General features: G+C 43.9%; 2 protein-coding genes across 2 annotated transcripts; both read right to left on the bottom strand.

Moving 5' to 3' along the window:
- Positions 1 to 1061: 1061 nt before the first annotated feature.
- On the bottom strand, positions 1062 to 5948 carry LOC133922477 (non-structural maintenance of chromosomes element 4 homolog A-like). The gene is made up of 7 exons (XM_062367837.1): positions 5628 to 5948; positions 5441 to 5521; positions 4215 to 4455; positions 4025 to 4121; positions 3435 to 3651; positions 3248 to 3339; positions 1062 to 1733 (listed from the first exon to the last, which is right to left on the bottom strand). The coding sequence occupies exons 1-7, from the start codon at positions 5728 to 5730 to the stop codon at positions 1500 to 1502; spliced, it is 1065 nt and encodes a 354-aa protein (XP_062223821.1). The 5' UTR covers positions 5731 to 5948; the 3' UTR covers positions 1062 to 1499.
- Positions 5949 to 6791: 843 nt separating this feature from the next.
- LOC133922476 (leucine-rich repeat receptor protein kinase MSP1-like) lies at positions 6792 to 12670 on the bottom strand. Its single transcript, XM_062367836.1, has 3 exons — positions 12350 to 12670; positions 7739 to 11566; positions 6792 to 7220 (listed from the first exon to the last, which is right to left on the bottom strand). Exons 1-2 carry the CDS (start codon positions 12413 to 12415, stop codon positions 7757 to 7759), a joined length of 3876 nt encoding a protein of 1291 aa, XP_062223820.1. The 5' UTR covers positions 12416 to 12670; the 3' UTR covers positions 6792 to 7220; positions 7739 to 7756.
- Positions 12671 to 15708: the final 3038 nt, after the last annotated feature.

The raw sequence follows: 15708 nt of genomic DNA, 5'->3' as shown, positions 1-15708 counted from the left end.
TTTAACTGCTGAAATGTTGCTGTCTGCTTAGGCATGTACATGAGAAGGCATCACTTCACTTCACTGTCCCACTTGCCCTAATTGCCTTGGATAGCTTGGACGATTGCAGGCATTACTTTTTGTTGTCAATAAGTATGTTTTATTCTTGCTCACACTTCAAATGTTTACCTAAACTTGCAACATTTCTTGAAACAATGTTTTGATGTGCCTGTTCTATCTATGAAACAATGTTTTGCCATATTGCCTATCTCAGTATCTACTTTATTTCCATATTATGGCAGCATCTTTGCATTGTAGTAGTGCTTGAGCTCTGTGAAAATTGGGACATATTTTGTTTAAACACAGACTTAAACAAATTGTGTTTGCAGTTTCATGCTACTCTCTATTCCCATTGCTGTTTGAGAACCAAGAGTACCTGATAAAGATTCTAATGCTGCTGACCTACTGCTGCTGTTGAACTGGCAAATCTTATGGATAGTCAGACACATTTGATACGATCTCTGGTGATCAATACAAGTACTCTCTCTTGACTTTTGATACGATCTCTGGGTTGAGACTAATTTAAATGGCACGCCGCCTTGACTGTTGCATCACAGCATCAGACATCATTTTCATTTTTTAATTTCTCATTGTTTGAGTAAGAAATTTTGGAGTGAAACAGCACTGCTTGTATCAGCCCTGTCTACTGATTGCCTAATGCATGGAACTGTTGCTACGCTGATAGGGTATTTTGGGTACCTGAACCGAAATTTCAGTACCAAATTTTCAGTGACCGAATTTTTGAACCATATTTCAGTACTAATTTAAGAAGACCGAAATTCAAAAAACCCGAAATACCCAGACCGAATTTTCGAGTATACCGAAGGCCCAGGCCTACTGGGAAGTGATAGTGCTGCTACTTCGCCTAGTATCTCTGTCGACCCAGAGTGTCTGACAATATCCTTTTGATCAGTTGGAACGGATAAACAATATGCCACGTCCAGCTCGTCTGATGTAGAAATAAGAGTAAAATGTACATCTATAAACTTGTCTTGTGTCATCTACATCTATAAACTCTTAGAATACATAGATGTGTCCATAAGCTTGTTAAGTGTGCCATTCAAGATCCAAATCTCCCTAATCATCATGTATATGTCTATGTAGCATCCCAAGGGAGGAGGGAAAATGCAGACACATTCTGATTAGGAAGATTTCGATCTCAAGTGGCATAATTAACATGTTTAGGACCCAGATTTGCATTTAAGAGTTTGGAAACCATATGACACCACGGGACAAATTTAAGAACCGATCGTGCATTTTACTCTAGAAATAACATACTCAAGTCGCCAGATCTCAAAAAAAGAAGTCCAAACAATAGGAAAATATAAGAATATTCTACATACACAAGCCGTGCTATGACAAAACTGCCCTACAAACCCTAAGAAAATACTAGTTAATATTTCTACATACACAACAAGGCAGGCTGCTAGGTGCCTACACTGCACATGCCACTAGCAAGTTCATTCCTGATCTCTGAAAAGACGCCTGCGCTTGGACGTTTGGTTTTCCTCGGGTGTTTCCTGGACAACCTGATCCTGCAAAACCAAGCCTCGGTTCCGAGAGAGTTTTCTGATCGGTGTTCTCTGAACATGTGTCTCCAGCTCTGGCTGATCATTCTCTTCAGTGCAGGGAGCGCTCTGGGAGGTCCTGTGCGGCAACAGTTCTTCCCCCTCCGTGATAGCTTCTTTCATAAGCTATAAATAGATGAAAAATGTAGAGGTAAGATAAGATTAGTTGAAGTTAATATACGCAAATAAGAGTAAAGTTACTAATTCCCACCCCATGAATACCTAGGAATTTTGATACAACAACAAAGAATTTTTGTCCCGAGCAAGTTAGGGTAGGCTAGAGATGAAACGCGACAAGAGCTAATACCTAGGAATTTTGATCATGTACATTTTTTTTTCTCGAACGCGCAGAAGAGTTGCGTGTCATTATATTAAGAGAAGTGAAGTTGAAAATACAAAACCATGCTAACGGCCGGGTTAAAGTTTGAGTCACATCGCGCCACAGACGTCAAAGAACGACCCAGTTCTACATACTCAATCTAACAGCCGACGCAACCCTCTAGCACCCCTCAAACACCACAACCAAGCTTTTTCGAAGATGGCGCTTAACAGGCCAGCAACGCACGATCGCTCCCCCTCAAAGACGCATCGATTGCAATGTTTCCAGATGTACTACACCACAAGGATAATCAAAGAGTTTAGGCCTTTGCAAACCTCCTTGGCCACTCTATGCTGCGCTCTGCACCACCAAGACTGGAAATTGCTGTCCATGGCACCCAGCGCCAAAGCCTGTAAACGGACCCTTTGAAGAGCCTTGAACCAAATCTCCTTAGCAAAAACGCAATCCAACAGGAGGTGCTGGATGTTTTCACTTGCTTGATCACATAAGGGGCAGTTCTCCGGATGCTGAAGTCCCCGGCGCGCGAGTCGGTCAGCCGTCTAGCACCTATCTAGCGTCGCCAACCAGATGAAGAATTTTGCTCGTAGGGGTGCCCACGACCTCCAAGTCCGCCTGAACGGCTCAAATCCGATTGCACCTGTGAAGAACCTCCTGTACGCCGAACGGGTGGAGAACACCCCGGAGGCCGTCGGCGTCCACATGTGTTGGTCAGGCCTATCAGTGGTCAACACAACAGCATTCAGCGCGTCCCATAGCTAGAGGCAATCCACCAACGTGGGGACAGACAGACCACCGCCGATGTCCCGGACCCAAGCGCGGTCCTGTAAGCCTTCAAATACAGAGCACCCAGCAATAGCTTTCTTGGAGACAAACGGAAGCAAAGCTGAAGCGAGGCCCATAACTGAACGCCCCAGCAGCCATCGATCGGACCAGAACAAGGTAGATCTGTCGTCCCCAACCACAGAGACCATGGCCTTCGTGAATAGCGCGCGCACGTTGGCGTGGACAGCAATGCCGAGCATTGCAAAGGCAGCATGCTTAAATGGATAAATGGATAAATATGGTATACTGAACAGATGAGCATGATGTTTTCCTAGTAACATAGCTACAACTATAATAGCAAGATTGCTAAATTAGTGGTATTCAAAACGGAGAGTAATTCAATATGTTAAGCTCTGTTTTCAATTGAATTTCCTACAATTATGTTCCACAGACTAACTTCAGACATGATGTTAATTACCCAGGTAAAATATAGAAAGGTTTGCCAATACATAAAAAATGTAATGATTGGAAAGTATACCTTCCAGTCTCTGAAATCGAATCTAAAAACAAAATGGCTGTAGGAGACTTCTCCTGAGGCTATGGCACTAGCAGCAGGTGCATTTCTTGGGCCTGTTTGAGGCCAATAATATTATGTTAGGAACACTAGCAGCAGGATATTCAGCATATTACTTAAGGACGAATTGGATTAAGAACAAACTACTTACGTACTATATGGTGCCCGTTATCTTCTACATTTATTTCCACCCTACCATCTTTCACTAAGAAAGACAGTGCAAAAATATTCTCAACTGTTTGGGCGAATGAAAGCCTGTTCAAAACAAGGTTTTCCAGCCTTGCACTCTTCTTTCGCCTCAGGACATCAAATATAACTAACACGTTCCTGTCAGTGTCTGTCTTTACTTCCTCCGAAGAACCAGCAAGCTGCATATTAAAAAAGCATTATATTGTTGGAAGTTAGTAATGAAACAGTCAGCAAGTCTAGTGATTATATATATGACAATGAAGTTACAGGAAAGAATAGAAGTTCATTTGCCAATCAGTAAATTCAAATGCATATGATGGAAACTTGAGAGAATATGAATGGTACTACTACATATGATTCTGAAAAACGTTTTATGATTTTGAATATGTACAAACTAAGAATTACACAGCAGAATAGCTATCCCACAGTATGCTTCCTTTAAATGGAAGGCAAAAGGAAGGCCTAACAGAAACCATGATCAAAATGCAATTGGCTATCATGGTTTAATTTAACCTCTACTGTATGATTTATAATAAAGAAAATTGTGGCTACCTCTTCAGGACAAGTATTTTCAGTTGGCCTCGCAGTCCGTTTCCTACTAACAGCTGAAACCTTCCGCTGTTTTACTTCTGTATTCATGGGTCCAAGCCTGTCAAGATTTAAAGCATGCATGGTTTAAGTCGTTTGCCAAGCAGAAAGAAAAAGGCAATGTTGAGAACTTATAAATACGGAGCTTCGTTACATGGTGCAGCATCCAGGCACAGGCCTAAAGGCATGCGAGACAGAAAGCCCAATATCACCCCAGCGCAATGAGGCAGCCTCAGTATCAAGGTTCCCTTGCTGCCCAAATTTCTTCAGCAATGCTGTTACAAAATCAGAAGGAGTGATTCCTTCACTTGACTGGGACCTCACGGATGTTACCAAAGTGCTTGCAATGTCCAGTAGGGCTTCTGCATCAGCTATTTGCTCCCTAGGTCTCTGTACTGCAATGTGGAAGTACACCCTCATTTCGTGTTTTTCATATTGCAATAATATTTCAATAGTCAACCAATAAAGCATAGCAAAATATACCCATTTGCTCCCTGATTAAGTAATAATGAAAGTTGAGCAAATACATCAATATGTGCCAATCAGCATGGAAGAACCGATGCAAACTCCACAGTCCATATATGAATATATGATGCATATGTGAGCCACATTATATAGAAAATAGTTATCCCTCAAGATAGTTGCCGTGAAAATAGACTTATGTTCATGGTACACACATAGGAGAAGCATTAGAAATCTACAAACACACGTTTGTAGACTTTTCTTAATAGTTTGCTGCTACTGATGTATCCTGATGTTCACTTAAGAGTTCGCAGTAAAATGTCAACTTGTAGATTCAAATATGAATAGGAATGATGTGGGACATTTATCAATATACCAAACTAATAGCTGGGTTCAGAACCTCCAAAAAAAAAAAAACAAATTTAGCATATGCTCATGATATCCCTGTGAATATCAATAGCAATTCATGGTTGGGGAACATGCTTTCTGAAGCTTTAGAGTGAAACCATCTGTAAGCTGACTAGAGTTCGGTTTCATGTGAGTTACTTTACCATTGTTGTCAGATTCAGTGGGCATTATAGAACAAGGAATGTAAGCGAACAACTTGCAAAATAGCTGTAGCTGAACCTGTCGATTGATAAAGCATAAATTCACAGAAAGTAGCTCCCTTCTACTGGGAACCTTATGTGTACCCCTACTGTGTTCTATCATATAGCACAACATTCAAATGATAAAACACCTTACTGATTCCAATACCGTTGAAATGATAAAAACTCCTTTCTAATACCAAAACCTCAAGTTTGAAACGACAATCCCAAGCATAAACACCTCACGCATCTTCAAAGTTCGACGAATCAGAACGATTGCTTCTGAGAATAAAAATGCAGCTGTTTCGCAAGCGAGAGAAACGATCCTTACCGAGCTCGTGCAAGCTCTCCACCTGCGTGATGAGTGCCGCGAATTTGTCCGAATCCGCCCTCGCCATCTCATCCCTCTCATCTGCGCGCGCACACACAGCCAAAACACACAACCCTCTGAAATGTCAAATCACGCGCAACCCAACCAAAACCGAGAGAGCCGGGGCGCGGAGAGGGAGGCCGCCTACCGCTGATGAGGCTCTTCACGGCGAGGTACCGCGACCGCAGCACCCGCCGCTCCGCCGCCCCCTGCCGATCGCTGCCCTTCCCCTCCGTCCCCGCTGTCGCCATCAGGATCCAAACCTCCAAGCCCTAGGCCCCAACTCCCAGCCCTGGCCGCGCGCGAAGCTGGGCGAGGCCGGGAGCGATCGGGTGGTGAAGGGAAGCGGGGGAGGGGGCTTGAATCCGAGCGCACGCGCGAGTGGGGGAAGGTGCGAATTTTTTTTTTTTTTCGGAAGGAGCCGAGCTGAGGCGAGGCGAGGCGGGGATTTGAAAGCTTCAAGGAAGCGGCGCCCGGTTCGGATCGGTTTTTCCCTCTGCTTGGGGTTTTTCAGTGAAATAAATTTATAGGTTTTTGTTTAGATAATTTTTCGTGAGATTTTATTTACGTCGTCTATCTTATGATTTAATAATTAGGTTGGAGAGGAAAGAAAGATAATGTAAGTGTTTCTGTTTTTTATGCTATAGGAACATTTACGGGTCCAACTTTGCAGTGATCGTTGCAGGATCCGTGGTGATAATGTAGATTAAGTGTTTTTCTTTGGGGCTTGGTTATCAACAACACAAAGGAAATTATTTTTTATTTTCTGTGTGTTACAACGTCATTTCTGTTATGACAGCAATAACACTTAAATATTAAAAAATTTAAATTGATGGTATAAAATGGATTATAATTTTTTAATGATAAATCAAGAATTTCGTTAAGTAGCATTATTTTGGTTGAAACGGGTGTGCGGTGCGTGAGTTGGCTGTCCGTTGTGGGACCTGGTTGTCGGTGGGGGTATGGTTTGCGGACCGTTTCTGTTTTCGGTTCGAGCGTTTAGCGCACATGCATTTCCCGCTTGCTGCTACTTCGAGTTTGGTTTTGGTTTGGGTTTGGGGCCTGGGCGGCTTCGGATTTTGGCCCGCAAAATTCAACATTTCGCTGGGGAGTTTTCAGATTTGGGTGCTTCCGCCTGAGCGCAACCATTCATCATTTCGGCTTTGGTCCTGCTTACCCAGCCAGAGCTCAGCTCAGGGCCTCAGATGATATCATAATGAGAGATGCAATCACAGTAGCAATGAAATTTATGTTTACAGGAATCTACGGCTCTAAATGGCTTTAGGGACTGACAGTCTGAAGTTTAAATTTTAATCATGTCGCTTACTGACAGATAGTAAAGATTTTAACAACAGTTTGACAACTGCCTTGACAGGTTCAGGCAGACGCAACATGATAATACTGCAATACATGCGATAGTTCCAGTTACATTTTATTGCCCGGCGGCAAAACGATGTTCATTGTAAGGTGGTCAAATACAGTGACCAGCAGTACAAATAGCATAGACAATTACACATGACACAGCCAGGGCACCAATCTGGCCATAAGTTTTATTTCTGTTTTTGGTGACTTGTTCTCTTTGCCTGAGCACATTGATGAATGGTGATGTCCACTTGCCTGACAAAGATGAAAGGTTCAAGGTCTACTGGCAAGTTCTCCACTTCAGAAGCCGTTGTGAAGCTGAAAAAATAGTTGTTGGGGTGTAGTTGTATGCTCCAAGATCATCTCCAGGAAATACAAGCTGCCAATGAAAAGCTACAGAATAAGCATATGCTACTGTCAAGGCGCGTACAGACTACAGTATAAGCACTTATTTTGTATGAAAATGCAATATTCTAGCACTTCTACACCCCAGAGATTCCAGCTAATGCATTTGACAATTTTGAGCATTGCTGCTGACTGCAGTTATCCAGGTAAATATGTTTAAACTTTTGTCAAATATTAGCAGCGTAAGACCACAGAAGGACAGAAGAGCTGAATCTGGTGAAAATAGCATGAGCTTAGTACTGGTAGTTTCTATGAAACACTTAAACAAATCAGAACATCGATGCATCTTCTGAGCTTGTAAAACCCACATTCAATGATTCAATCATATTGCCACAAGTACTATCAGAGACAGTAAAAAACACATGGATGCAAATAAAATAAGACCACAACATTAGTTCGGCATACATCTTGAATAGTAGCACCATTAGTGTGTATCTGAAATTTGCCATTAGTGTACAATTTACTGGTAGCAATGCATAAGAAAAAACTTACCAGTAGTGCATCCCAAGATCATGCCTGCACTACATGTCCCTGGAGGCTGTGAGGTTCACGTTTCATCAGCTGAATCATCTTGAGTTCCTTCACCACCTCCACCATGGTCGGCCTCTTCCATGGCTCGTCGGCAGTGCATTCCCGAGCAATGGCGAGGGTGCACACCATCTGTTCTCGCCACAGGCCTGAAACTGGCAAGCAAGGATCAAACAATTCACCCTCCCGACCGTGCATTATCATCCACTGCACCCAGTCAACAAGGTTCCCACCCGCTTCTTCCATCTCCCCTTGCCCTGTAGGTGGCCGCCCAGTGAGCACCTCCAGCATGACAACTCCAAAGCTGTAGACATCCCCCTTTGCAGTGCATTTCATTGTCAGCGCGTACTCTGGGGGAATATAGCCAAGCGTGCCGGCAACATTGGTGCTGACATGAGTCTCATACGAACTGATTATCCTTGCAAGGCCAAAGTCAGAGACCCTTGGCTCCATGTTCTCATCCAACAGAATGTTGCTCGACTTCATGTCCCGGTGGATGATATGGGGCACAAAGCCATCATGCAGGAACATGAGCCCATGTGCAGAACCGAGGCAGATCTTGAGACGGTCCGGCCATCCAAGTGCTTCAGGTGTATCTGCTTTGTTCCTCAGCCACATCTCAAGGCTCCCATGATGCATGTACTCGTAGATAAGGAAACGCTCATCGCCACAAGCACAGTAGCCAAGTAGGGGAACAAGGTTACGATGCTTGACCTTTCCAATGGTCTCCATCTCAGCCAGGAATTGACGGTCACCGTGGAACTGATGACCACCATGAAGTCTCTTGATCGCGGCTCTCCGGCCTTCAGGAAGTGTTGCCCTGTAGACAGTCCCAAAGCCACCGCGGCCTATGATGTGTGCCTCACTGAAATTCTCAGTGGCTTTCAGGATGTCATCTACGGTGATCCTCAGCAATGCATGCTCAAATGTTGCAAGATTGATACTCAGAGGTTCCCATGACTTCTTTCCTACAAGCTCATCACTGGAGGTTGGCTCAATGGTAGCATTGGCTTCGCTAGCAGGTACAAGAGCCAATGATCTGCTTCTCAATAGCTTCCGTCTCACATGAACCACCAGAAGAACCAACACAATGACAATGGTGAGTGCAATGGCACAAATGGCCCCTGCTCTTAGAGTTACATGAGGTGGATGAACCCCCTTATGATTGATACTATTAGCAGCACAAATGCCTGGTGCAACACAATCTGACAAGCTATGCATGCCAATATTTTTACCAGAGAAATTGGCAAACGTGATGCTAAATATATTGCAGATACCACAAGGGATGGCACCACTGAAATCATTGTTTGAGAGATCAAGATAGTTCAAATAACTGAGATTGGACAGTGCTGGCGGCAAGCTTCCAGTGAGGCTATTGTTGTGGATATCAAGAGAAAACAGTTGTTTGAAATTCGAGATAGACTCATCTAGGCTCCCTGAGAAATGGTTACTGCTTGCATTGAATAAGACCAGTGAGCTCGAGGATTCTTCATCCCCGGGACAAGATAATGGGATTTGACCAGAGAGGTTGTTGTTACTGACATCCAGATTGTTCATGCTCTTGCTGCATAGTAAAGATTGTGGTAGAGTAGACATAAATGCATTACTGGATAAGTTTAGCACTGCAATGTCGGGAAGAATGCGGCCAATCTCATCAGGAATGTTGCCATTTAGGTGGTTATTAGACAGAAAAAGGCCTTGCAGGGGGGCCAAAGGTGTAGACCAAGGAAGCATAGGTCCCACTAATGAATTAAAAGAGAGATCGACGGTTTTAAGGTTTGCCAGCTCACTGAACTCTGCAGGAATAGAGCCATTCAGTAAGTTACCTTGCAGGTGTAGCTCCACCAGAATACTACAATTCTTGATTGCTGCCGGGATCTGACCAGTCAAGCGGTTGTATGACAGATCAAGTAAGCCGTGGTGCTGCAAATATTCCGAGTCAGGGTGAGCTGAATTCTTGAATCCCTCACAAATCTCAGCAGGAATAGAACCAGAGAGCTGGTTATGGGACAGAACCAAGCTAGTGAGCAACGTCAAGTGAGAGATGGATCTCGGGATGGGTCCGGTCAGATTATTAGAGCTCAGGTCTAGCTCGACTAGGTTTCTGCAGTTGAAGAGTTCTTGTGGGATGTTCCCAGATAGTCTATTTCCATTAAGTGATATTTCTTTCAAATTCTTTAGAGCACCGACCGCCCGTGGGATAGGTCCTTCCAAGCAGTTACTGCCCATCCGCAACCTCTGCAAGCTGTGGAGCTTACCAAGGCTCTCAGGGATAGGGCCAGTAAGCTGATTATTGTTGAGAGCCATCTCCAAAATGGTTGATGACTCCCACAACTTGCCAGGCAACACTCCCGTAAAATTGTTGTAGGACAAATCCAGTTTTGTAAGTGGTAACTCAGCCAAGTATGCTGGTATCTCACCATGAAGATGGTTACCTTGCAAGTTCAGTCCAGTTAGTTTCCTGCATCCTTTAATTGTCTCCTGGATACTCCCAGTCAGATCGTTACCATGCAAGCTGAGTTGCCGCAGAGAGTTGACTTGACAGATGTCAGAAGGGATAGAACCATTGAACTTGTTAAGTGCCAATGATATATATACAGCATTCCCCCAGTTCCAAATCCAATCTGGAGTGTGACCTGACAGTTGGTTCTTTTCCACCGAAAATACGGCAATAGCTTCTAAACCTGCAAGCTCTTCAGGTATAGAACCAGTGAAGGCATTGTAGGACAGAAGTACGAGAGTAAGCTTCTTGCACTTACTAAGTTCTTTTGGTATGCTCCCTCTTAGCCTTGCACTATTTAATCTCAACAGGGTCAGATTGCTCAGTTCACCAATAGATGCTGGGAGTTCCGCATTGAAGTTGTTCCCTGATAAATCAAGTTTCTGTAAGCTTTTAAGACCACCAATTGACCAAGGGATGGTGCCTGATAAGTTGCATTCAGGGAGATCAAGTACTTGTAGCCGCTTCAGGTTACCAATCTCTTTTGGAATGCTTCCAGTGAAATGGCTGTGCCCCAAAGCTAAGAGCTCCAGAGTTTCCAGTTGACTAATCTCACTAGGTATTTGCCCCACCAAACTATTTGAAGAGAAATCAAGTGACAATAGGTTCACTAATCTGCTTATTCCCGGGAATATTGATCCAGTGAGCTTATTCTTGCTTGCATCAAGGTGCAAGAGCAGAGACAGATCGCTGAAAGAAGCTGGTATCGACCCACTGAATGCGTTCATCTGAAAGTTCAGGACCTCTAGGTTCTGCAGACTGCCCAGCTCTGGGGGAAGTTCTCCGGATATGAAGTTCATGGCTATGGATAGCTTTGTGAGGTGCCGAAGCTGAGCAATGGCAGGACTCAATTGTCCAGACAAGCTGTTTTTGTCTAGCACTACTTCTTTCAGCATTTTCAAGTCATATAATGAGACAGGCAGGGGCCCAGTTAGCTGATTATGGCTCAAGTCTAGGTACTGGAGGTGCTGCAAATTCCCCAAGACTTCTGGAAGCTCACCGGAAAACCCACATCTGCTGAAGTTGAGCCGAACAAGTGACTGGAATGCAGTGATGCATGACGGGAAATGGACGTAGAGTGGCACCGAGGACAAGTCTATGGCCACAACAGTACGTCCCACACAAGTTATGCCCGACCAGTTGCATGGAGGAGTTTCTGAGTCAAACCAATTCCGAAGGTCTTTTTGTTTAGTGACTGTGTCCCTCAGAGCATATAAATTCTTTATATCCGATTCAGCCAAAGCAGAGCTAGTGATAAAGAAGACAAATAGGGCAAACAAGCTGAAGCTATCCTGCAAAAGGTAAAGGCAAAGGTAAAGTTAAACTAAATGGTATCAATGTGCAGGTAACAGAGTTCTGAACAACACCAGTTACTAACACATCAAACCAATGAAGAACACATGCAAACTGCTGAAAACAAGAACTTAACATGAGTACCTTCCAAGAGAGAAATAAATGGCTCTTTTTTGAGGAAAAGTCAAAAGGCGGTTCTCATTTGTAAATTGTTTGGACTACTCATTTCTCAGCTATTTTACTAACTTGGAAAGGTTCTTATTTGTAAATGCTTCAACCAATGGAGTTTGATTCGGCAATGCCTCATGCTTATGCAGGTTTCCCCCCTGATATGGATCGTATTTTAAGAAAGGAACTTTACTGGATTGGTGTACACATGGCTTATGCAGGTTTTTACCCCTATATGAATCGTGTTTTAAGAAAGGTGCTTTACTGGATTGGTGTACGCATGCTAGATTGGAGATGAACAATCAGATTATCTGCTTCGTTGTAAGATTACCGAATAAGCCCATTCTACTCCATGCCACTTTCTCAAGAAAAAGCCTGCTTCCAATGACCAGTTGCAACTGTAAACTGGTCTTTTAAGCCGCTAAACTTGCAATATCAAACGATTTAATCCCCTAATCCTGTTTTTAAGACGGCATTGGCGTGTGTAGGAGGATAATCTAACCTGGTTTAGTTTACACAGAATGCCTCGTGGAGATTTCAAGTCTATTCGGCAAATGTTTTGTCACATTGGCAGTGGGTTGCCAGCCCTGCGACGCAACCACTCTTCTTCGTACCTGCCCTTCTCTGCTCTCCCATCCTCTCCCACGTCCGCGCCACCGCCGCCGTCGCCCCAGCACCATCGCCACCCATCCACGACCTCCCAGGATGAAGCAAGCCAAAGCCCGCGCCTCCGTTGCAGCCCCAATTTCACCACGGCACCACCCGACGGAGCCATGGCGGCCGCGAGGAAGCAATGTGAGGTTGTCGCTGAGGGAAAAGAAGATACGGGAGTAGATGGGGCAGCGAAAGGAACTGCTTGCGGTGGCCGGCGGCGACTAGGGTTCCCTGGCGGCACGGCGTTTACAGGACAGAGGCCCGGTTCGGTCGTTTGGGACTTGTACGGAGTTTTTTCTTTTGGAAAAATTATACGGAGTGATTTTGACCGCGTCTATTTGCAACAAAAGAAAATTTCTTATTTATCATTAAAAGACATGATAATTTTCTCCGTATCACCTAACAAAATGAAATACCATCTCATAAAACAAGCTTCTTTATTTCCCCATCATGGATGACCACATCAGCACTACGACCCCACAGCCCGTACGCGCTTGAGTTCGTCGTTTTTCTTATATGTCTTTTTTATAGATTAAATAGACGATAATAATGAGAAAAATAAAAATTAAAAGTAATAGCAAATAAAAAAGTTCATTTTATATGATTATATATAGAAAATTATCTTATCTTTTGATGATAAATAAAAAATTTTCTCGGAAACAAAGCACCATAGAGAAGGAATGAACAACTACGATTTCATCCTTCTTGGGATAGGTGGCTCGAATGAAAAATATGAAGAACTATGGGACAAACGTGGATGTTGTATGTTTCATGTTTGATCTTTGTTTGTTTTTATCTTTTCACAAACATGAATTTTGTATACAAAATAAACAGCTGTGTACATCTTCCGATATAGAGGTGGGTATAACCTGTATTCCATTACTAAAATAACTTACAATCTAGCGTCATGATCCGAAAAGAAACTACTATTCAGTTCCGGTAACAAAATTTAGGGGAATCTTAAACCCAGTACCTTCGGAGCCATGATAGTCTACTTCTGAGCGTAACAGCAATGTAGAAGACCCAGCTTTAGCAATCAGAGCTTTAAAAGCGGGATGGTTTGTCAAAAATAGATCCTGTAATAAAGAAAATAGCAAAAGATAGTAAGCATTTAAGAGTATCAAAACCATTGATGATGAGACGAGTGAGCAAATTAAAGACTTGTAACTCTACCAGCACAAAAAAAGGCGAAAAGCGTTATTAGAAGGTAGCCCGATACATAAAACACGGATGAATTTAAAACCACCAGTATGAAAAATGGATGCAAAACTTGGATAAACAAAAAGAATAGTTTTCCCCCAGGAAAAGAAACGTGTGTATATGCACCTAAAAGATTGAGGGAAAAGGGGATCTATAAATTTCGCGCATAAATATAGTCTAGGAGGAGGGAGTCGAGGACAGGGTAAGAGTGTTGCTATTTGTCACATCTTAAATCAGGCAAAATTTCATTCAACGAATGTAATCTATATGATTTTCATCCTACGGTCCATCTTCTTTCTTCTTCCTCTTAACTATCCCCGCCCGCTGGCCTTCAACGGTCTCCGTTGGTATTCTCGTCGTCGGGTCCACCAACACCGCCCATCGCTACAGTAACCTGGCTCCGTTCACCCTCACCTTGGCACCACCCACTGGCCGTCCTTCGCCGCTCATGGTCGGTGACATCCCCGTCGCTACGTATGCCTCCTCCACCGAGCATCCCTTTAAACCCGAGAAGCACACTATTGAAAGCCCTGGCCTCTAACCTTTCCTCATCGGGGCAAATAATATATCGTCTGAAATCTCCTCCCTGATTTCAGAGACCTGAAGATTATGAGGCATGACACGGTAAACACATCTCGACTACGAACTTCCTCAACGATTATAGCAGATCTAGGTGCCACCTCAGCTCTGTCTGTCGACCTAAGTTGGATCCGTTGCACCAACCTCAGGGTGGCAGTTCATGTAGGTGTAAGGATCTCTCTTTATAATTTTCCAGCGTCGTTCATAGCATCGTGTGCGGATGGCAGACCTGATGTGTTACACTAGGCAGTGGCTCTTCTATCCCCACTCCAAAATGAAGGAAAGAACATGATTCCACACCGTGCTCAATCTGTGTCCTATCAGATCTATACCATCCCAGCTTGATCCCGTATAAGGACCACCAAGAACGGACTACGAACAACTCAATAGTTTCACAACAACGTCTAAGCAACAAGTGCAGGAGCAACAGTAGTACCAGGATATGGAATGAGCAACGGGAGGATGATCTCGCTCGCTTCCTTGGTCAGCAGCCCTTGATCGACCTTCGCGTCGGCGATGCAGCGAGCCAGAAAAGAGTGCCCAGGAGTCGAGTCCCTTTGCTTCTATTCCCGTGGGTATTTATCGCCTGCCTTTTGACTCTTGTGATGTTGATCATGACGTTTCCCTGCTCTGCTGCTGAGTAAGTTCATCCGTTTTGTCACCAGGAAAATCGACCCATTTTTTAGCAGTACATTCACTACGCTTTATAGTAAACAGCTTGTCAGGACCATCGATGTGCAGGTGAAGACGACGGCGATGGATGAAGCTAACGGAGAAGCACAGAAGCTCATAGAGCAGAGAGCGGAGAGTGTTTAGTTGTTGTCATGTGGGCGTGAGTTGTAACGGCGTCAGTGTGTATATAAGCTATGCCGGATATGGAATAGGACAGGCTGGAACTCGTGAATGGAATGGAGGAATACGACTTTCTTTCGTGTTTCTGGAAAAGTTCTCCCTCTCTCTCAGTTTCATCTTCCTCTCGAACCTTCTTCACCTAGATTAGGACCAAGTCTGTAACATCTGGTATCCGAAGCCTCGCTCGCCACCCAAATCGAGTTCACCTCGATCTACCTAGAAAATTGTAAGTTCCGGTTATCATCTTTCGCTGCTCAACCTGGTGTCAGATCAAGCAACTATTCGAGATCCGACAATCTCAATCGGTGGCAAAGTATATAGAACAATTCGAGCCTCTTATGCATCAAATTCTGGCACACAATCCAGCCTTTTACATGGTGTTTTTCACGAGCATTGATGGTCTGCGTGATGATATTCGAGCTGCAATCATGTTACACCGCCCTAAGGACTTGGACACCACATGTTCTCTAGCCACACTGCAAAAGAGCATGTCTATACCACACCGCCCATGAGTTGATCTAACCGGTGGTTCAGCGTTTCCATCAAGGCAACAAATCCGAGCATCAACACCACATATTCCCTTAATGCGACCCGCAAATATTGGCAACTGATTGTCACAGTACTGACAGCGCACACACAGCCAAACAACGACTACCTTTAGTAGCCTCGCTTACTTTAGTAGATTTTT

Source organism: Phragmites australis, chromosome 6 (assembly GCF_958298935.1).
Source record: "Phragmites australis chromosome 6, lpPhrAust1.1, whole genome shotgun sequence".
Taxonomy (NCBI): Eukaryota; Viridiplantae; Streptophyta; class Magnoliopsida; order Poales; family Poaceae; genus Phragmites; species Phragmites australis.
This window is presented reverse-complemented; position numbering and strand designations above follow the sequence as displayed.